This window comes from Accipiter gentilis, chromosome 18, assembly GCF_929443795.1.
Source record: "Accipiter gentilis chromosome 18, bAccGen1.1, whole genome shotgun sequence".
Taxonomy (NCBI): Eukaryota; Metazoa; Chordata; class Aves; order Accipitriformes; family Accipitridae; genus Astur; species Astur gentilis.
The window spans coordinates 5,936,743-5,960,090 of record NC_064897.1 but is presented as its reverse complement, the minus strand read 5'-3'; the positions used below and the strand labels follow the sequence as shown (position 1 = coordinate 5,960,090).

The 23,348-nt window shown below is 45.7% G+C and overlaps 1 protein-coding gene across 1 annotated transcript in view; it reads right to left on the bottom strand.

The window, feature by feature from the left end:
- Positions 1-23,348, bottom strand: part of ARHGEF5 (Rho guanine nucleotide exchange factor 5) — a gene marked incomplete at its 5' end in the record, with an annotated part of 38,455 nt that overhangs the window by 12,741 nt on the left and 2,366 nt on the right. Inside the window, 3 exons of the mRNA XM_049822277.1 lie at positions 59-123; positions 497-578; positions 2,381-5,975. Of these exons, the coding sequence (XP_049678234.1) occupies positions 59-123; positions 497-578; positions 2,381-5,975 (3,742 nt within the window). The remainder of the gene's footprint in view (positions 1-58; positions 124-496; positions 579-2,380; positions 5,976-23,348) is intronic.

Genomic DNA, 23,348 nt, shown 5'->3' with positions numbered 1-23,348 from the left:
GGTGAGAGAGGATGGAGGAGAGGGGTCTGCCACAGCACTTCAGGCAGAAGGTACTTACAGGAGTTGATCAATCTGGAGTGCCGGCGTTTGAAGTTCTCCATTGCGTCTGCAGGTTTCTTCTCTCTGTCAGGGAATAACGATTTGGAAACAAAGAGTGAATGAAGAGCACAGCACCAGAGATGGCTTATCCAAATCTTAGCAACAGATCTGTAACAGCAAGGACCTCTCTTTCCAATAAGCCCAAGCTCCACATGCTTTACTTCACAAAGAACAAAGTTTGGCTTAATAGAAACACTGTCCTAAAGGGACAGAAATACTTCTGTTGCAATGGGATCCTCTCCCAGAGGGCACAGACTGAAACACAGGCCTAAATCATTTTATTATAGTTTTCTACTCCTTATCATCATCTTTGGTCCCTCTGGAACAATGGGGAGCATCAGGTGTCTGTGCTACACAGGGATGGGGAAAAATTCTAAGGGGCCTTTGAGAGACTTACCGCAGTATAACTGTTTCTGAACTGACTGGTGGTTCCCTGTGTGCCTTGTGAGCTTCTTCCTCTGAACGAACAGAAGGAATTTCTGCATATAAGACAAATAGAAAGTAAAAAGTAAGTCCATTTTTAGAGTCAAGCTACAATCCAAATGATACACAGATACCACTTACTTACACCCCACCTAAGTGGTGGTCTTGGGTTGGAGTACAGGTGCCCTCCTGACCTTTACTTCTGGGTCAGAAACATTCTGGTTTTAATAATCATTGACATTACTTACACTTTACATCTGTTACTTAGCCACGTTTGCTTTTCATACAAAGAAAAAGGCTGACGCTTTCAGCGATGACAGGAACTCTAAGAGATTCCCTCTCAAGCTGCCCACACGAAGACGCTGCCTGCGGGCCCTGTTTGGTGCTGACTTTCCCCTTTCAGCAATTTGGGCCAGCCATCGGATGATCAATGGACCCAAAGTCACTAGTCACATCTGAAAAGTCTTAGACTTTCTTTTGTGGACATTGAGCCCCCAAAAACTCACGGTGACTTCTGGGGCAGAAATGCTGGACATCCAACAGTCACCTCTGTGAAGAGTCTTAGAAGGGATGTAGTGCTGTAATCCAATTTTCACATTTATGTACTATGTGAGCATTCACAAACTGCTGCTTGAGTCATCTCCTGTTTATGTAAAACGGGGAAAGTGTAGATTTTTCTTTTGTTTTGTGAGGGATTTAATCAAATAAGGTGTGAAGAAATTCTATATAAAATTCACTGGAAGCAGGAGAAGGAAGAAAGCCCAAAGACTGAACTGCAAGAATGGGTCAGGGGAAAGACAGTACTGTAGCCTTGAATGTTTTAGAATTTGGAACCAAGAATTTACAGGTCAAACACATGAACAAATCTTGATTCGAGTGCTGCCAAACCTTTTACATCCCTCCATGTTCCCCTCCTTTTCCTCTGTGCCAAAAATCCAGCATGGTGTGGAGCTTGGAAAATAAACTAAGAACTGAGAAGCAGCAAGTAAGTTTAAAGGTCATGTATGATATAATAAAGAACAGACATGTATCCTGACAGTAAGTACTATCTGAATGACCTGCATTACAGGAGATGCATGTTTTTCTTTTGTGACATCAGCAATTTGGCTTCTATGCAAGTTGGGACCTTGGATTTGACAGATTTGCATTCTTATCTGTAATTTCAAATCCTACATTCTCAGGAAGATCATCCCTTTCAGAAGGTCATATTGGAACCTAAAGGTGTTGGTTGCAAAATAAAGGGAGGTAGCAAATACACAAGGAACTAAAACATGTAGTAACAGATACCTGCTACTGAAGATGTGCGCATACGTTTTCCTTACTGCTTGGAAACGGGCTGCTACAAGTGCAGCAAAATGCAACGGCCATGTGATGGCAGCAGAGATGATAAGCAGCAGCTCTGCACTGAGCCCCACCAAGAAACTCATTCCTGCAGGTAGGCCAAAACAGCCTGCATTACTGAAGAAGGGTGACAGATGATTAAACATGGAGAAGGGACAAGAAGAGAAAGGGGATGCGAAGTCGAGGGGTGAGGAATCTGTGAAGCGAGATAAGCTCTCTGTTGCAGGTGTTAGTGTGAAATGAGGGGACTGAGCCCCAGAGTGCAGCCCTACTCAGGAGAACAAGCAGGATGCACTGGTTCCAGGGCAGTAGAGAGATACTGGGAGAGAGCTGGGAGGGGGGAGGTTGGGGCAGGACAGCAAGGGGGCTACAGGGCTGAAGCAAAGGCACAAGAGCAACAACGAGCTCTCAGCTCTCATGCTTCTGTCACACTGCCTGTTTAATTTAATCCTACATTTTTGGTATCTGCAATAAGGCGGGGTTGGGGACAAGGGGGAGAATGGAGGAGAGGACTCACCCTGCAAGATATCTGGTAGTACTGATGTCCTCTTCAGGCCCTGACGGTGCCAGTCCTTGCTTTTTACTCGGCGTTTAATTGGGTTTTCTTGATTGGCTGCTGGCTCCTGAGCAACTACCCTGATTGTTTTTTTGTCTGGCCAACTTGATGATTTTTCCAAGGGTGAATGTCTGGGCATTTCCTCCTTTGACTGAGCTACAAAGTGGTGTTGTCCTCCTTCTCCTTCCAGCCTTTGCTTGACCCTCCTCTCACCTTCTGTTTTCTCCGTGATTGCCAAAGGAGCTTGGATGTTTTTTGTGTCCACACCAAAGATGCCTGCCTGTTGCTCCCATTGTAGCTCCCCTGAGACCTCCTCCTCTTGGCAGGTCGTTCTGGTGGTTGGCGGTGATGGAGGGCTGAGCTGGAAGAAGTGGATTGGATTGGTGAATGCTAGCATTGGAAGTGGCTCTGCAGAGTCTCTGCTCTTGGAGTCTGTGGATGTTATCAGGCCTTCCAGTGAGGGCCAAGAAGGGTGGTCAGGTGAGGATCTTCCACACTGTATATCCATGCACTGGTCCGCTCTTTCAGGGCTGGTGTCCGAGCAGCCAGCCAACGCTTCATTTCCAACAGCAGAAAAGCTTTTGGCCAACAAACTGACCCCTGAGTCATCAGAAGTCTCTGTATCATGGGTACCTGAGTCACCAAGATCCCACTCTCTAGTTACTGCAACAAGGTCATCTTTCTCTGCTACATCTTCTCCATCAGAAGCAGAAGCCACAGTGTTAGAATCAGACACAGAGGCAGCAGTCCAGAGAGGATGGCTTATAGTAGAGTGAATGGCTAGTAACTTATTATTGTCCACACCACAGTTGAGATGTGGCCTGGAGTAGAGTACAGGAGCCAGTGGCTGGTAACTTTCAAGGGCTGGAGGTTGAGCAAGGTGATTTGAATTAAGTGCAGCAGCCTGAGCATGACTGGGGCTTTGGACATGGGAAGGAGGATGAGGAAGCTGTTTGGCATCAGGCGCAGACACCAGAGGTAGGCTTGAGTGGGACACATGGGGCAGAGGTTGTTCTTGCTGGTTCTCAGAAAGGACCGTATCTTCTTCAGAGGGCCAAGTTAGGGTGCTCAGGACACTGGAGATTCTGGATCCAGGCTCGTTTTGGTTTAAACTGCAGTCAGGCTGATCAAGTAAAGGCATTTGTTGTGCTTCATGACCCACATTTGGTCCCGTTTCTTTTCCTTGGATAATGGCACTTTTTTCAGTGGGGGGTTGCTGAATTGTCTCTGGGTGGTTCAGGGGAGTGGAAGTCCTCCCTGGTGTTTGGGGGGGTTCCAGAGGCCCTGCAATGATAGCCACAGTCTGCCTATCCTCAGGAAGGCTCCCCCCTAGAGGAAGGCAGCTCGTGTACATTACAGAGAAAGAGGATGGGCCACTAAGGTCTTCATGAAAACCTTCCTCAGAAGTAAGGAGTTCATGGGAAGTGTTGGCCTCCCCTGGATCAGTACTTACAATAGCAGTTTCCCCTGATGTTTGGTGCTGCACATGTAGAGAAGCAGCTTGGCTAGCTGGCTCCTCTACAGAGTCTAGCAGTTTGTTCAGGCTGGCGCCAGGACAGTCCTCAGGGGTCACAGAGGCTGTTCCATTAGCACCCTCTTGCAGTGGGCCAGACGTTGAAGCCACAGAGGTGAGCTCTGAGGGTAAAGCTGGAATGAAGTGCTGAAGCTCAGCTTTTCCCAGATTTTCTGTAATGAGATGAGGATCTATGGGATCAGGTGGCTCCAAGTTCTTTGTACCAGAGGAAGGGTGTGCTGGAACAGAAGCCTCTGGGTTCTCTGCGCTAGAAGGTGCTGCCACTCCTCCATGGAGTGGTGCATCTCTTTTATCAAACCTCTGGACAGCCTTTCCATGCCCATCACTGTGCTCATCCTCCCTGCCCAGTCTTATCCTGTCATCCCAGTCAGCTTCTCCAATGTCCTGACCACCGATGGAAAAGCGGCCAGAGTCTTCTAGGTCTTCTGCCTGGTCAGAGATATGGCATGTGTGTGGAGGGACCACTGGAGTTTCACCTGCTGGGTTCAGGTTATTTGAGGACAGAGGGCTGACAGTGGGTTGCTGACATCCAGAACCTGCTTCTGTGACACGAGCTTTCAGCAGTACATCCTCACCAGGATGCTGATCCACAGAGACAGGTTCCTCAGGAGGAAATGCTGATCCCATTTGCTCAGCCAAAAAAACAGTCTCCAGACCACACAAGTCCACACTATGCCTGGGAACAGAAGATATCTCTGACCTGAAAGCTGAAAGCTCTGTCAGAGCCTCCAGGTTGAGCTCTTCCTCCAGTTTGAGTTCTTCCCTCTGCAGTTGTTGTTCCTGCTCATTTTGTTCCTTGTTTTTCTGATCTTTGGGCTCCAAAGATTTTCCTTCTTCCAGCAGATTCTGCTCTTTGCACTCTTTCTTCTCCTCTTCCAGCTGAAGTTCAGACACTGCCTCCTCCTGTGCTGGTTTCTTATGCTGTTTAGCAGTATCCTTTACTTGGAAGGCACTCTCTGCTGGAGAGGCAGGTCTGTCCTCTGTTTTTCTGTGATCATCTTCAAGATGAAGGTGTTTGGAAGTGGGTAAGCTTTCTTTAGGAACTATTACTGTTCCCTGGTCTTTGACCATGCTGCTATTCCTTGTTTCATGAGCTGCGATGTTTGCTTCTGCTTGTAGTGAAGTTATTTGGCTGTCATCTATTAAGGTGGAAGACAACTGATGGGAAGAGGAAGACTCTATATTCTCTTCCAAACCCTGGAGTGCTCTTATGCTTTCCTTAGCATCCTCAGAAGTGTAAGGTTTAGCCATATCCTCTACTGCTTCCTCTGACGTAGGCTGCTCATCAGTTGCTGGTGCCACTTTTTTGCTGCTTTGCTTCTGTGCTGCACCAGCATCTACCTCCTGCAAAGAATCTGTGGAGATCTTATCCAGAAATGGTTCAGCCTTATAATGCCCCTCTGAAACAGTTTTACACACCAAGAAGCACTTAGGTGTCTCTCTCTGAGAGGAAATGGCATCAGCCAAAGGAGATTTCGGATGCTGGGCCTGAGGGTCTGAACCATGAAAAGCCAGTTCTGCCTGGCAGTGAGGAAACTCGGTGCTGAGGTCCACAGCCTGCAGGATGGCACTACCAGGGGCTGGCCCATCCTGGACTGTGCTGAGAGAGGAAGAGTCCTGGTTGCTTTCCAGGTCAACCAGCTCTACCTGTTTAAGTTTCAGTGAACAATCCAGTCCACCCTCCTCTAAAAGCATTTCTCCTTCCAATTCTGAGAGTCCCTTTTCAGGCTCTGCATCACCTTGCTCTTGTTCCAGTCCTGCTGGCACTTTTTCCACAGGGTTAGAGGGTCTGCCCAGCATCTCTGCTGCTTTCCCTGGAGTAGAAAGGCAATCCTTGGGAGTGTTGAGCTCTGCTCCCTTTGCAGAGTCAGATGGGCTGGTGCTCATTTCGGCTGATGTGTGAGAGGCATGATGCTCTCTTTCAGCTGCTGTGGAATCCCAAGCTTCCCCAGTGGTGCTGCTGGCTTCTGGGGGAGTGGTATTTCCCTCACTGGTTTCTTCAGACTCCATCAGTGACACATCCTGATAAAGAAAAACGCAATTTTCTGTTACTAGTGCAGAATGATATGGTGGATCTAATTGGCTTAAGAGACTTTTAAAAACAGGTACTAATGCAGCTGAGAAAAAAAATGCAAAAATACATACTTAGTGGATGATAAGAGTTGGGAAATAAGTAACAAGACTGAGAGTAGGCAAACACCCAATGTAAGCTTGCAGTACGAGAGTAACACCAAAATAAAACTACTAGTGTCTTTTTAGTTTTACATGCAAATCCAGAAAGTGACTTTGGTCAAAGAGCAGAGATGCTGACCTCTGTGTAACAGCTGCAGTGCAACTTATGAGAAGTGCTGGCCATGGCTAGCTATCTCAACCCCAAAAGAGGACACCAGAAGGCATTCAGAGAACAAGAAAAATCACCAAAATCTCCATTAATTTTTGTGGGGCATGTTGGACAAATACTCATGACGTCTTCTATTGGCTAGCTGAGTCTTAAAGATCTCTTTGATTTCAACAGGGAAAGGCCTGTACTTTGGAGCTGATGGCTCTCTTTACAGATCTCTGTGTATGTATGTGCAACACAGGGCCTTATTGCAACTGATCACACGAATTGATTAACAAGACATAGGAATGTAAGAATTTGATTAACAGATAACTAGGACATGACACAAGACATGAGATATCTGAAGGCTCTAAACCACATGGGTTTAGACGAGTACCTCCAGTGTGTGTGGAGGTATCTACAAAGAGAAACAGTACCATCATTCAGTCTACCCTTTTAGGTAGACTTTTAGAGGGGGGGTAGTGGGAAGTCATCTCAGGATTGTTGGACAGTTTCCCAATGGATATAGTGGAATTTCCCATCCATTATTGCATTTGCAGTTCAGACATGACAAAGCACTAGGGAATGTATGTTTGGGATATGACTGTGAAAAAGAGGGTAGAATCTGATTCACCGCTTTTATCTTTCTGGCTTCTACCTATCCCATGACCCACAATCCCTACCTTAAAAGACATGAGAAAGAGACAAACCTTAGTGGCTCCCCTCCCTTTTCTTCTGCCTTTGGGACACTTTTTCTAGTGTTCCAGCCCGTCTTATGTATTCCCTACCTCCTGCTTTTCAGAAATGGCTTATAAATTGCTGCTTTGGGCTGCTTCGGGCTGCTTCACATACACTGGCTACCCTTGCAGTCGTACCAGAGCTTGTAATTTAGCCCTGAAGGATCTGCTGCAATGTGCAGCCACAGTCGGACTTCCCCCTGAATAAAGCTTCAGCGTTCTCCTCCTTCATCCTATCTTACAGATGTCAAAGTTTCCAGACACGAATGTGTACTCCTGCATCTTTTGGTCAGAGAAACCATTCCCCATTTCTTCAGGTAAAAGCCTGCAAGCTGTTTAGTGGCAAAAAATGCCCCAAGGCCTGGCCCTGGGCTGTTCAGAAAGCTCGTGCAAAAAGCATTCCTCTCCTTGTTCAAAACAGACAATCAAATCTATACACTTTTTCTTTCTCTGGCATTCCTAATTTCCCTACAATTTTAAGAACAGCGTTTATTCCCGAGTTTCAACTGCTATTGCAGGGTGTATGTGACAATTTCAACTTGGGAGACTCACAAACAGAGAAAGGAAATCTTTGAGATCAGTGGTGATTTCCTTGTGCTGGAGTGGCTCTATAGTCACAAGTAACTTTCTGATCCCACACAGAAAGTAAAAGCAATAAGGGCTTGATTACATCTGGACTAATTGTCCCAGTTAACTCCATGGCCAGGGCATGCCTGACCTGAAAGCTGGTTTAGCTTATATTTTCCCTTACGTCAAGTGAAACAGAACACCTGCCCTGAAAACAATGAGTCCATGCTCTGGAGTTAGAACTGAAGCATTATATACACCTTAATCATGGGGACTGTCATCATCTTATAGCTTTTTTAAAAATGGGGAAAAAATTGAGTTAACTCAATTAGTTAACTCATCAGTTAACTTAGTTCCTGTGTATTTTTTCTCAGGTAATCTTTAATTCTTGTTTATATTGAAGAGAGATTATCTTTCTTACAAAACCAGGCCAAAACTGGGATTATTCATTTCCCTCCCGCAAGCAGCGAGTAGTTTTAAGTAGTTATAATTTCAGCAAACATTATGTTTCAAAGAGATGTCCACTCAGAAAGTTCCCACGGGGCTTCTCCCACGTCTTACTGCTGTCAGCTAACAGTAAACTACTTTGGTGCTGCTAAACAGTCTTTTGAAACTGTTGCACATGGGAAGGTACAGGACTGTAAGGAAGAAGCTCCAGCACAGAAAGGAGAGCTTGGCAGAGCACAGAAAGTAGCAGGGTTAGAAACTTGTAAGCAGCCACCTTGTCCAAAGCAGGATCAACTTGCATCATTCCCGATAAGTACATCTACCCCTTCTTTAACAAAGGTTCCACGATCACATCAGATCGCTCTTGTGCTACACTGCTCTTAGGTCTTCCAGCTACCTAACTTGAGTCTCCCCTGCTACATGACTAGAAAAGTACTACTTCTCACACCTACTACAGACAGTTTTCAAAAACGGGCTCCCCAGGAGCAGAGAGAGTGTTCAGGGAGACAGGTGGTCTTGGACACAAGCTGGAAGAACTCTGCTCACTGTGCTGTTACAGATGTACACAACACTGAATTTCCTCTTACTAAGCTCAAGGACCCACTTTCCACTTCCCTGGCTCTGTTACAAGGGATTTGGACAGGTGAAAGGACAAGTTTAAAGCTGCATTTGGAGCAGTTCCATGATGATACTGGGAGACAGGGTAGAGGGAGGTACACAGCAGATCAACACTGGAAGCTGCCAAGTGAGATTTGTCTCATCATATTACTGCCAGGTGTTTTGCACACCTCAGGGAGAGCAAGAGAGGCTTTGGGAAGTGAGGCAGGAGAAGGGACAGGCAAACTTTCTGCAGAGACAGCGGGGGAGAACTTACGCATCTCGTCAGGGAAACAGTTAAGCTCCTGCTTGAAGGCTGTTGCAACGCAGTGAAAGATGCAGATGTCTCCGCAGTAAGGATTTCAGGGAGATGGGAGAGGAAATAATAAAACAAGACTGACTATGCCTGTAGCTTTCACATACAGAGAAGCTATGTACAAGAGCCCAGTAGTTACTGGAAGAGATTACCTGTGGAACACTGCCATGTTATGCTCCCACTGCAGGTCAGCCTGGTTTTCCACCAGAGGAGGGCCCAGGAGACCCCCACGAGCTGGGCTAGCCAAAGCAAACTTTCAATTAGCATTTGCAGTAGGGGCCATAACATGACAGACAAGCATACAGGAGCCTATCTGGCAAGCGTCAGCTTCTAGCAGGCTCCACAAACTCTCCCAGAAGCTTCACTGTTACCACTGTTGGGGCTTACTGATCTTCCACATGTATCTGGATCAGATGCTGAGCTTGCCATCACTCCCTCATATGCTCTGACTCTATTTGTCAAATGAGGTGATTTGATGGCCCCTGTTGAGATAAAGCTAGCCGTGCTCTTCTCCCAAGAGGGCCTGGAAATCCAGGACTTCAGCTTACAGGCACCTAACTTGTAGGTGACTCTGGGTGCACAAACTCACTGCAAGCTGGAACCGTGAGAGGGTGCTGCTGGCCACACGCCAGCATGAAAACGAAGGGGCAGTGCTTGGTCATACTGCAGTAGGGAGCACAAAATTTGAGAGGGGGGAAGGGTGTGGAAGGTGGCCAGATAAGCAAAACAGGACAGCAGTGAAAGCATTAGTGGACAAAGCAAATGCCTGCATGCATCCATCCACAGCTTTCCCACATTACAAAAGGCAATGTGAATGTCATGCTTCCTTCCAGTGTGGGTTAATTCACCTGGACGGAGATGACAAACACTTCTGGTTTTAAGCAGAAAGTACCTCACCTTCCCTCCCCCCCTCCTCCAACAAACAAGAAAGGAGAAATAACAAGTGCTATCAAGCACAGACAAGCCCTTCAGCTAGCCAGGAAACAACGCAACACAGAATTAAGCAGAGCCCCGAGATCCTCCTCCTCCAAAACCGGGGAGAGACCTAGCTTTCCGTGTGCTGTCTTCACCCTCCCCGTGCGGTGCCGGGCACATCCCGGCCGGCCTTGGCCCCAGTGCCCGCGGCGGGTCTGGCCACGCTCCCCATCCCGCTCCCTCTGCCGCGGGCACTGGGGCGGCCCACACGCCCAGGCTGCTGCAAACACGGTCCCAGCAGAGAAAGCCTGGCCCTGCAACAACGGGCTGGGCCCGGCCACCGTGCCGGAGCCGTACCGGCAGCCAGAGACACTCCGTAGCCCACTGGGCTGCTGGTCGGTGCACCAGGGGCTCCTCTCCCCGGATCTCCTCCTTTTCACTGACGCAGCAGCAAGAGCTTCTGGCAGTGAGACGAGAAAGACAGCCGCAGCAACCTTTGAGCAGCGTGGACAACGACACCAATTTTCTTGTTAAAGAATCCCAAGCAATCCATTGCTTGGCCATATTCTTGCTGGCGTGGCCACAGCTTGGTGCAGAAATGCCGACGCCAGCTTTAAGTGCTGCGGCTCAGGCAGGGAAGAGGTCCATGTAAGCTGCAACGCCCACCCAAAGGGCAACAAGGCTGCCCCAAGCCCCTTCTTGCTATTTCAGCTCAGCTTAATCATGTCCGTCACACAGTTCAGATACACTTTAAAAGCAGTTGGGTCAGCGGGGGCTAGCTCAGAGCCTGCCTTTCTCCATACAAAATCCAGAGCTCACCATGCAGGAGAATTGCCACCAGAGTTACCACCTCTCCCAGGAGGTCACGCTCTCTTTCAGTTCGGGGAGACACTCAGGAAAGTGCAACCACTCTAACGCAAAGCCTGCCCTACCGCAAGTCTCGGGTTTTATTTTGATACAGCTACTCATGCCATGCTTAGGCCTGCGTGGCCTTTCTCAGCTGGATGCCCCCTCCACGTGAGAGATGCCCACTGCACGTACTCCTCTGCAAAGAAACAGTTACCGACCTTCACACACCGCCCCTGGGCTGCTCTATCGCTGTACAGCCCATCGAGAGAGGTGAAGGAGTGGGGTCAAAACTCTCGAGCTCAGGCAGAGATTACACAGGGTGCTAGAGATAAGAATGAAGGAGGGAAATAATGTTACGTGAAGACAGCTTTGAGGGTACAGAGAGCAGACAGAGCTTGCTGAAGGAAAGAACACATAGATTAAGAAAAGCAATCTAAATAGGTATGTGTCAAAATAATGTAGAATCTACTGCTGCGCTAAAGGGTCTACATGCTGTTAGTATTCTAGGAACTAGTAAACGCTTCAAGTGTTTTAGGCGGGGGAGAAAAAAAAACAAACTTGTCAATAGTACCTGATCTCCTAGAAAAGGCATCTGAACTCCTGATGCTTGGGAAAAGCGAGTGAGACCTCCTGGTCACTCTGGTGCAGACAGTTTGCCTTAGTTTTAACACTCCCAGTAGCATCTTACTAGCTTTCACTCATGGTAGGCATACTCAAGATATACTAAACCTATTAATTATCTAATGATTCACTAAATGAGAAAAAAATAAGGATACCTTTCCTACATTTGTTTCCATTTCAGTAGATTATAATACCTATTGCTAACAAAGGAAAAAAAGCACCAAAGAAACATCAGTTTGGGTGGAACAAAATTTCAACTTGGAAATTACTACTGAACATTTGCCAAACAGCAAGTGAAGACCGTGGCTTGGATTGTACGCTGCATTTCCCAGAGATGCAATAAAAATGATTCAGTCTTAAGATAAAATGGTGTCACCTGTATATCAAAAAACCTGGTTCACTTTAAGGACAGCTTAAGGTCTATATTCATAAAAGCAACGGATGAGCCTTGATACTCTGCAGTCTTCTAGTACAGGAACAAACAAGAATGGTGTATGGTTCTCACTGCTGTAGCTTAGTAGGAAGACTATTGACAGTACTGGGTGGACTGAAGAAGAATTCCCGCAGTGAAAGCAATGCACAAATCACTGCAAGTTGCTCTGTGCAGGTCTTTCTACAAACTCTGGGGATGGAGAGATGACCGACAGAAACATCTGAGGCACAGAAGGAGGCAAAGACTTCCCAGATGTATGCTATGATTTTTTTTATGGAGCGTAGGCTACTAGCAGCATGCTATACACAGTCCTAGATAGCAGGTTTGCTATAAACTAGAGGAGTTCCCAGTTTCTCTTTGAACAGAGTGATTCAGGGCCTAGATGGGAGAGCTTCTCCAGTTAACAGCAGAAATTTCATAGTCTCTTACTACGTTACAGAAGCATGAGCCAGAATCCCACGCTGCTTTTTTTTGAGTCTCAGATTAAAGAATGCTAATGTTTGCACCAAACCATTTTGACAGATGCAAATGCCATTAAAACATCAAAGGGCTTGGAAACACACTTGAAAGCTTGGCCTTGCCCAGACTGCACAGCGGAACCATTGCTGAGCACAGTTGTTGTCACGTTACCTGTACCAGTCCTAGCACAGTTAAGCTACAGACAGATAAGGATGAACAATATTGAGCAAACTGAGCTGGGACAAATTGTCCACCCCTGCAGAAAGGGCCTCTTAAGTTAGCCTGTCCAATGTTCTTGGCAAACACCTAATATAACCTCTTTCACAGCTGGATCAAGTTCCACCTTGAAAACTGTAAGATTTCTTGCTGCCATCACCGATAGCTGTCAGAGCCCTACAGGACAGAAGATACAAAGTTGGAACATTTTAGCAGTATGGGAGGACTGATAAGCTATACAGCAAAATATACCCATCTGTAAATATACTGGCAAAATGCCACTTTTGTATCAATAGGTAAAGCGTATCCAATGCGACCGAAGCAATTCCTAAAATACCAAAAAAACTGCACTTGTATGTCATACCACACTAATGACTTCTGCCAGCACAACTTCATCAGCCATAACCACTATACCTACAGCAGAAACCTGTGCCATGTATCTGCCTTCAATATTGTCAGTACCGTCAACTAGAGATAACAATAAAAAATTGTGGGTATCAACATGCCATGAGATAGCAACAACAACAAGAAAAAATTAAAATCTTGAACACGGTTGTCCTCATTTTGTGCTTTTAGAATGCATGTTTTCAGCCTTAGCTCCCCACAGCATTTCTAATTACCTTATGACTCCAATAATGAGATTTATTAAAAAAAAAGTGAAACAAAATGTTACGAGACTTGTGTCATAATCAAAAATACGTGGCAATACTGTAACAGTGATGCAGCTTTGTACTGAAAACTGCAGCTAAAGGAAAAAAAAAAAAAAAAAAAAACCAACAAGATAAGTCCATCCAAAAGGGATGTAGGGATGTGTGTGGGGAAAACAGATTTAGGTACAACCCTCCCCTAACACAGCTTTTCAGGGAACAAACCATTCTTTCCTGGAAATTTAACTGGTGTGCTTAGATCGAAGAAGCTAACAAGCACAATGAGGCATGTTTGCTATTGGGAGAAAAATGTATTAGATATAAATAAAATGTTATAAGAAATGTAAATGTGGGAAAGCACCAGCAAGGACCCTTTCCCTCTCCCCGTGGAAAAATAGCTTCACACACCCAAAGCCACAGGAATTGTGTGGGTGCTGAATAGGAAGGTACTAATGCAAACACATGGAAAACTTGTTGTTACTCACGGTGTAACGCCTGCATGGCCAACTGGCATAGGTTTATTGTGCGCATCACAATATTTTCTGTTTTTCATACAGTCCCACTTCCTAGAATCATGTGGTTATATGAGAATTTTGGCTTACAATTAAAAAAATGCACGTCTGGCCTTTAATGGGTGTGCAAAAGTCTTGAAAAACAAAGTGTGGCTCAAAAATTAGATCTTGCTGTTTGGGTTTATCTTCATTTTTTAAACCAAAATGTTAAGCCTTAACTTGTGACTAACGAGAGCAAGGGCAACTCCCTCTTCCCCCTCTACCAGGCTACTGTTTTTCAGCAGTTGGGACTGATGACACTGAACTTGTTTGCAGAGTATTTAGACCTGATCTAGTGAGCTCCACAAACTACCAGAAACTAGAAGACTGGCAGAGAAATATGCTGTGCCATAACTGGGTTAATAAAGATGAATAATCAAATTCATCGAGTCCAATTTAGGTATTTGCAGATATGCTGCAAAGTTCATCTGTTTATGGTCCAGTCCTAAAAAGATGTAGAGCTCCTTCAACTCCTGCTGCTGCTGCTGACTGTACAGACCACCCAACACCACCTGCAATTGGGTCCTAATAAATTTTGATTAAGACATGACGCAGCGCCCTGAAATCCAGAACAGATTAAGGCAATATGCATCCAGGTTGCTGCCATCTTCTCCCACGTGCCAGTGCGCATGTGACCATACATGAGCCAGCTCCGGGAGTTATCTAGCCAAAAAAACAACCCAGAAGCATAAAGATGTGAGCAGCTGTAAAGGTGTGACATGGCGTGGGGGGAGGTAAATATGACGGCTCCCTGCGGTAGCTGTACGTGCAGATGTACAAGCTGTAGCAGCAGCTGCAAGGAGTGGACAGGAACAAGAGGCTGGGCGATGGGCCGGAGAGCGGTAAAGGAGAAACCTGGACTTAGACCTAAGTTATAGGGAAACCACACCCAGGACCTACAAGCAAGTCCCCGACGCTCCAGCGTAGGTGTCTGGCCGCGTGTGACTGCCAAGCACTTCAAACGCAGAAGCAGGTGCACCCTCGCCAGCCCACGCAGAGCAGAAGCACCGGAGCAGGGAAATTTTACGTTTTCAGTACTGGCCCTCCGCTTAGTAACACGTTTGCTACCCTTCCAGGTTAGAAGCAGGCGCTACAGGAAGCGGGATATTCTAATTGGATTTAGAACCATTTCCAAAGGAGCCATTACTTTATGGTTTCATGCTTCCTTGTCTCATTATTGCCGCTGACTCTACTGTTCCCGTGAACCCAAACGCAGCTTTCTCTTCTCAGCAAAGGACTGGGTCTAAGAGGATGTTCCATGGCAGCCAGATGAACTCAAAGGAGCCAGCCCCCTGTGAGCAACTCTGAAAACAAGTAACAACATGAAGGAGATGCTCGGGAAAAAGCCCTGGAAACCTCCTCAAACCCTCTGCAAAGTCTAGCATGAAATACTCCAAATGGAAGGGGAGGGGAAGGCATTTTTGTAACACTGCCTTTCAGAATGAGAGGTGAAAAGTTGTATAAATCAGAGTTTTAAATGGTGTAACTGATATACATCAATCTTATAAAATGCTTTTTATAACTAGCTTCACCAATTACCACTACCTTATTTCAAAGTTTATAGTAGTAATTACAGCTCATAGATGTTGTAGTTAAGATTCAGCATTAGTTCCTAATACTGTAATTAACACAGCATATTATAAAAATTAAAAAAAAAAAAAAAAAAAAAAAAAAGTAGAGCCCTACAGGTCCAACCTTAAAAAAAAAAAAGAAATAGCACAGCCACATCAACAATATTGATATTCTCCAATTCAGCAATATGTCCCCTTATTTGTCAATGGGCAAAAATTATGCCCGTATACTTTCACGTGTAGTCCATCTCCAAGTCTGTATTAACTTAAAGCATAGATTTCATACCAGCTCAGAAATACCACTAGCATTTCTATGATGTACTAATAACAATATTTTTCCATTTTAATAATTAAATGAGTTTCAACCCATAAGAAACAATTACAGGTATTTTAATCCTTCCTCCCTCCATTTTAATTTTTCTGCATATGAATGAGGGGGCAGAGTCTGCTTCCCACCACCACCCTTCAAGATTTCCTAAAGTAGTATTCCTTGATGGCTCCATGGCTCTTCAGACATTAGCCGAGCAATTAAAATCCTGAGATTGCCCTTTGGCAGTCTTTGAAGACATTGACTCTGACTCTTGACTGGCCTACGGCTTCTTTTTCCTCAACCCTGTGGCATGTAAAACTACCTCTATCTTTCCCCTCCCAGGTCTGACCCTATCAGATGGCAATGCAGAGGAGTAAAATAAGGTCTGTGTGCTTTGAATTCACCCCAAACTCATGACTTCAGTGTGCTAGTGAGAAATTAGAACATGAGCCAATTTAACTCCTAACAGTCACCGTGACTAATAGCGTAATACAGACCCGATACAATTTCCTTTACCTCTTTTATGACACGATCGCAAAATAATGCCAGCTCCAGGAATGCAAAGTCCTCGGTACACTCGCATCCACCAGCCTATGCAAGCGTGCATGCTATATTCTAATTGAAGTTGTGCATACTTTAGCATGAATGAGAAACTTCCCCTGGGAAGCCATAGGCACCAGTTAAATGAAATCTAAGACTCAGCTCGCTGTCTTTCCCATTACCTGCAACATGCTTTGATCAGTGGGGCATAAACAAACACATAAACATCCCATCTCTCCCAAGTTCAATGAGATACAGCAGAGTTCCTCCAGTTCAGCCTCACAGACAGCTCTCAGTTGTAACTTCTGACACTGCCCATCAAACTCACCTAAACAAGTTTATTGGACTTGGCACACGGCAAAATGCTTCTCTGCGCTTAAAAAAAAAAAAAAAAAAAAAAAAAAAAAAAAAAAATCACTACAGGCAACAGCAAAGAGTACAATCTGGTATGATCACTGTAGTTCAGGAAAGCTAACAGCAACAGAGGTCCCTGAAGGGAGAAGGATCGGGAGGGTACCAGGAAAGGGAGAGGGGGTCAGTGGACCATGCCCAAGAGGGAGGGAAGAGTCAGAGCTCTCCTTCTTAGAGTCTTCTTCCCAAATGCCCTCCTGTGTAGAAAACGGGTCTTCGGTCATACCTCTGCCAGACTGGTGCACTGGAGGAGCCCAGCTTTCAGCACAAATGTTTGCTGGTTATTACTGAACCCAGCACCCTGCCTCTTCCATGTGTGACAGCCAGACAGTCAGCGCATAAGCGGACAGGAGGGGCACAAAATGAGCAACTTTTGCAAGTCCCCGGCTCAACGGGACAGTAGAACTGCAAGTGAGGCGGAGAGCTGAGGACAAGACAAGCGAGGTCCCACCCTTGCACCTGGCTGAGCGAGAGACTGAGGCAGTGGTCCTTGCCTAAGAAGGGCAGCAAAGCAGGAGGGTTTAACAACCCGGGTCCAGCTACTGGTTTATGAGCAATGGCTCTGCTTTTGCTTGGTGGCAGATCCTGCAGCGCTGACAGTTGTATCTGGTACGACTTGCTGCCACAAGGCTGTTGAAGCGAAGAACAGAGGCACGTGTCTTGATGTGACAAATCTACTCTGTCACCCTTGGCAGCGCTTTACACAGGAGGTATGACAGCGATCACAGTAGATCGGCTCCCAAGAAGCAATCGCATTAAAGAAGGTGCGATTACAGCTATACCCACAGCAGGCAATATCAGCATTACTGCTTTTGTTGCACACGTGGGAAACACCCTGCACTCCAAACTTTCGGCTATGCCTGCTCTACTAGCGTTTACCCTAACAGAAGGCGATAAGGATGCACCCATAGGACTGCTGTTTCAAGTCTTGCCTCTACTAACAGCTACAGCTTATGAACAGTTAAACACAGTTGTGGTCACCTAGGAATTTCAAGCTAGTGGGTCCACAAAGGATAACTGTTATCATCAGTGACATAATACAGGCTGAATTGGGAACACGCACGTTAGGATACTAGGAGCTCTCCTTCCTTAATTTCCCCACTGCAGTCACTCATTAAAAGTAGGATCTACAGAAGGCTTAGATTATAACTAGTTTTTTTCGAAGGCAACCAAGAACTGTGCCTTCATCCCCAGACCTCATCCAGCACAATCACCAGTTCCTAATTCTGGCAGTTTCCAGCAGTTTCTGCCCATCTGAGGGTCATCTGTGCAACTGAGGTAATAGTAACCCCTCCCACCTCTCAGACTTACTCTGAGGATTAGTCAGGGAGTGGCTGCTCAGTACACTGAATATGCAAAGGCCCTGCTATAAACTCTGTATCTGATTGCAACTGTAAGCAAAGTCTTATTTAAGCAATCCCTTCACCAACAAAAATATATTGACTGCTTAGTCTGTTCTCTCCTTCTGTGTCTTTTGCGTCTCCAAGCTCTTCCAGATACAAAATACGTTACTAGAATATTTTCCTTCTCTGCTGTAGAGTTGTTTAGTACAAACAATAGACACATCTTTCACACAAAGTAGTGTCCATAATTAGTTGTTTTAGTTCATTCTCGACCAGTGTTACTCTGGTATCATACTTCTTGTACTGTAGGGATCTCAGTGCCCAGTCAATGAAAGCCCCCCGCCCCATAACGTCACATACATCAGATATTCACAGTTGTCTATTTCTCAGTGTGTCCACATTCAGCTGAGATGCTTTCTGCACTTCCATCAACTTTATGAGCATAGGACATAGAGCATCAGGTATTTCTTGCTACCTCTAAGCACAAAACTGTATCTCTCTACCAAACCATTCTTTAAAACCAAATTGGTGTTTTCGCATGTGCTTACCTCAACACTTCTGTATTTAGGTCCTGCGTCTGTTAGTACTTTTTTTATTTAAATGCATTTTGTTTACCCTTTTCCATTGTCACAACCAAACTTTGTACAATGCCATCTTTTAAATTATCTTTTCAAAGGCAACCTTCTAGTAAAACATAATACATTTCAGGGCCGATTTTCTTCCATACTGCCTTGCTGAACTTGAAGATTTCTGTTCATGCCAGTTTTCATTCCACATGCAATGCAGCACATCTCATCTTTTCTTGTTCTTTTTTAAAGTAATTTTGCTATAAGAGTCAGAGTCAATCCATTTTTCCCCTTTTACACTCAGATGCCTATTTCCGTGCCTTTGGTATCACTATTGTTACACACTCAGCAGCTGAATAGGTAAAAATGACACTGTACAGAACAAAGGAAAAATGGCTTTGGTATGTTTGATAACAGCCACTGGGCAGCTCAGCTGTCGTGAATTTTCTATACATGCAGCCACAATTTTAGGCTGCTTTTTATGGCCCTGACCCTCCCTTGTGACTGGTCAGAGCACACACTACAGTGACATAACTTGCATGCCTGGCCTTGCTCTTCCAGGATAAGGCGCATTTCATTGCTCCAGCATACGTCCAAATTGCTCATCTTCCTTTCTCTGCACCTCTCTGAAATGAAACAGCTCGGTTTACTCATGGCGCAGGGGCAGGAAGATAAGGTGGGCTGCACGAGCAATGTCAGAGGAAGACTCCCTCCCCAGGTGGCACAGCACTCAGACTTAAATGAGCAGTGTTGAGCCTGTGCCTACAGGAACACCTTATAGCTTCCCTTTTCAGTCTCCTCCCTGCGCACTAAAAGAACATTCGCTCTTCCCAGTGGTGCCTGGGGATGAGGAGGAGAGCAACAGTGTAGTAATGTAGCTCCCATCCTTCAATACAGCACCAGATGTTGTTAAGAAATTACTGGGTGACTTGAGGGGTAAACCTATCTCTCTCAGTCACTTGCACATTTAGGAAAACACGCCATGACCCATAATTTGCTATAAAAATAGGGATACTCCCACTTCTTTTTGCCTGTCTCCCCACAGAATCCTATCTCTGCTCCACGGTTTGTCACACCATAGAGTCTTGACAGGGTTGTGTGCTGTATTAAGCCTTCTCAGGGCTACCCCCACTGCCCATTCTGAGCCTCTTCTGGCCTATACCCAAAACATGCCTTTCCAGGACAAAACACCTTTCCTGGGGAGGGTTAAAGAAGGGAAACAGAAGTACATCATTCTAAAAACTCCCGTAAGATGCATCAGCTATATTATACTCAGACGTAAGCCTGAAATATCTTCAGGCACAAAGTGAGTTACAGAAAAAGAGAGATGCAGAGAAGCAACAAACAACGGGAAGAGTTGAGCCATCTGCAATACCAACAATCAGGACCGAATCCTCCCCATTCGAAATACTGCATAGTGAGACACTGTCCCTGTCCTGCAGGGCTGGCAGTATACTTGGAACATCTCTTCTCCTATAAAGCCAGCAACAGAGGGGAAATAGATACACACCGCACCTTCTCAACTTCACTGCTATCAACCTGACAGTCCTGGCCTGCAAAAACAGATAGTGATCTCGGAGTACTTCAGAAAGGAGATTGACTCAAATGTTGCAGCTAGATTACATTTCATAGGTCTAGAGTTACCCTCGGACATCTGCATTATGGAATACCTACAGTAAAATTTCTGTGTCTGAACAGAAGCTCAGGCTTAATGCATGCCAAAAGGATTTTACCTAGAGACTAGGCCCACTAAAGACACAGCTACAGCATCAGGGCTTTGCTAGGCGCTGGTATAGCTATGGCATTCTTCCTTCTCCCATGAAATGAAGTATACCACCAAAGCTATACTCGTACTGGTGTTCTCTTTCAAAGTTTCCGCTAGCACCTCCTCACAGGACAAGAATCTGTAGTAAAGACATAAGGGTCCAGTTAAGATTTATGCTATTCAAAGAATATATGTAGGCACTTTTGATCATTACAACTGTAAATTTTTGTGAGTATAAAGCGCACACACATACCATAAAGCTTACACAGGCTTATTTTTTGTAGCTGCCCAGCAACACTGTGGGCAAAGCATCTTCTTCTTGCTGCCCCTCCTCCCACTAGTGGTGTATGTGTTAGTTTAACACTGATCTGGGCATCTATTTTTATTAAAAGTGAATATGCAAGCATAGCCATTGTAGCCACCTTGTGGCAGCTGTGAACAACGAGCACGTCCAACAGGTTACAGGTCTGCTTGTAACCCAGCCTTGCGCCACATGTCCCTGATTATCTCCGGGCTTCTGTGATCTGAACGAATCATGCCCTGACATGACCAGGATCCTAATCCCCTCCCTCTAGAGGGGTGTATTTTGGATCCATAAACTCTACTGTTGGATTCGTCAATGAAGCAGCAGCTGTTCCTCACCTCTTCTCCAGTCACACCCTGTGCAAGGCTGGGTCTGCTCACCAGCGTACGACTCTGCTCTGCCCACAACTGACACATTCAGGGGACCACCAAGCTTGTGGATCCTACTGGGCACCATGTCAGCCTGACGCAGGTAAGGATTTGGGAAGTTTTTTGTGTGATCAGCAGCAGGAACTCTGGTGCTAAACGCACTCTCCAGCAAGGCCATGGACAGCGGACTTCACACGCTGAGCACCTGCGTGCAGCTAGATGTTCAGTTTGAGACTACAAAGAGGTAGTCTGACATCTGAACGTCGCACACTTCTACTTCTACGTGACTTACTGCAAATAGGATACATTCTCAGGAAGCTAATTTATGGCCAGCTCTGCTTTAACGCCGTATTCTCTGAGCAGCAGGTTCATGTGCTTCCTCCCACTTCAGTTCACTTCTTGTATACTATCCAATTACAATTTCTATAGCCACTCCTCCCCAACCTCTTCTAGCATCAGAACACCCTCTATTTTGTATACATTTACATATATGTGTCTATTTACATACGTACATTTGTACACATGTCACGGTAATCAACTTCCCCCCTTCTAAATTTTTCCCACTATCAAAACCAATAGCTCTCCCTGTGACCTTGTACTGAACTTGTACTAAAGTCATGGGAATTTCTTCTTTGACTTCATCTAGCTGTAATCCAACTCCCAAACCATGAGTTCAAAACGAGTCTCCACCACAGGCTCAGTTCCACATTCCCTGCACTGTTCAGCGTCGCACTTGAAGGAATGGTGTTTAAAACAATAGATGGGGAATGGATTTTGTCCCAGCAAACTAATTCCACTAGAAGAGCAAGAAAGCTGGAGTCGCTTGTTAATGGAAGAGACAAGATTAATGAAGCCTTCCCAGAAAGGTACCTACCCCACCTTGCTCAGGCACTGAAAACCACTGAGAACCTCACATCTAGAATGCACAAATACATTAGCTGGCAACTTTTCTGCACTGCTGAACCTTTCGTAGGTATCAGTACGTCACAGCCAAGGCACAGACCTTCTTTGTACTTTAAATGCTCTTCCCCACACAAAGCCTAACTCCAACACACACTTCCTGACGAAAGACACAAACGCAGCTGACCTAAACCCAGTCTTGGCTAAACCCGGTTCTCCCAAGTCATGCAACAGAATTAACCTGGGCTACTGAGCAAATCAGGGCATCTATTCCCACACATCCGCTGCAAAGGGAAGGTGAAAAAATACATTAACTTCCATTAAGATTTAAGGTACGGTGTGCTTGTGACAATTCCTGTATCTCAAGCCTTAGTTTCACAAGCACTTCAGCTTGCCAAAAGGAGTCCCATCCTCTGCCCTGCTTATTCCCACCCCCACACTGCTCTTTCTCTTCTGGCAGTATAGGCATGCCTGTGGTCTCACAACGCACCAGAGCAGGGAAACCACGGGGACGACAACATGTAGGCACGACAGCTTCTTTCAGTGGCAGTGCCCGCCGAGAGGATCTGTGCGACCACAGCCTGTTTATTCAAGCGCGGAAACGTAGGAACTGAAAGTACAATTCCCTCTTGTGTCTAATCTGGCACAGGCATGGGGCCACTATTGAAAGAGGTAGTCCCTTTTCACGTTTCTCATGCCCAGTGGCATGCTACTCTTCTGCGTCAGACCTAGCGCCACCTGGCCACAGAGCAGGCTGATCCAACTTCCAGATCCAAAAGTCATAATTTTTTGTTTAGGGAAGGGGGTTAATTTTCAGTTGGAGCAGTGACTGAACTGATTTGAGGCCACTTGATCACTAGATCCAATCCAATCAGAGCAGCAGGAGCTTGCAGTCAGGACTGGATGAGAACTGGATCATTCCTTCAGCAGCAGCCTGTAGTTATGCTGGATTAACCACCACGTCAAGCCATACTCCGAGCAACGCAACTTATTCAATTAAATTTCTCAGAAAGCCCTGTATGCGCACAGACACCGCAGCCAGGCGCACTTAGCTGCTGCTCTAAATCATACCCGTTGCCCTATGACTACAGCTCCACAATTGCCTCTTCCCAGAAGCAAGAGGTTAGCACGGGTAACAGCTGTAAGCTTGCTATACAATAGGCCATCTTTCTGCTGGAATGTGTCATCCTGGCAGCAACAGGCTCTGTAATCTGGCATGAAAATTTGTAGCAAGACTTTGTGGTTAGGAACCAGGCTGGACAGATCGAGATAAGAAATCAGCGAGCATAATCAGCCATTGGAATAATTTACCTGGGGAACCAGTGCAGTCTATCACTTGGTATCTTGAAATCAAGACCGGGTATTTTTCTAATAGAATTTTGGATTCAATGCAGTGATAACCAGCTGGGAATGTAAATACCAGCCAGGGGTCAGAATAAGGCATCTGTCCCCAAATGGCTGATAACAGGAACATCAACTGTACGATCACCTCACAGAAGAGGGAAACAATTTCTCTCCGTACAGCCCAAGTGCTGAAACAACAGAGCACAACTACGCTTGCACTGAAGACACTTGGAAGTACTTCATTAAAAGATACAACCGGAGTTCAGTGGGGAGCTGCAAAGCTGAAAGGAATTATAAA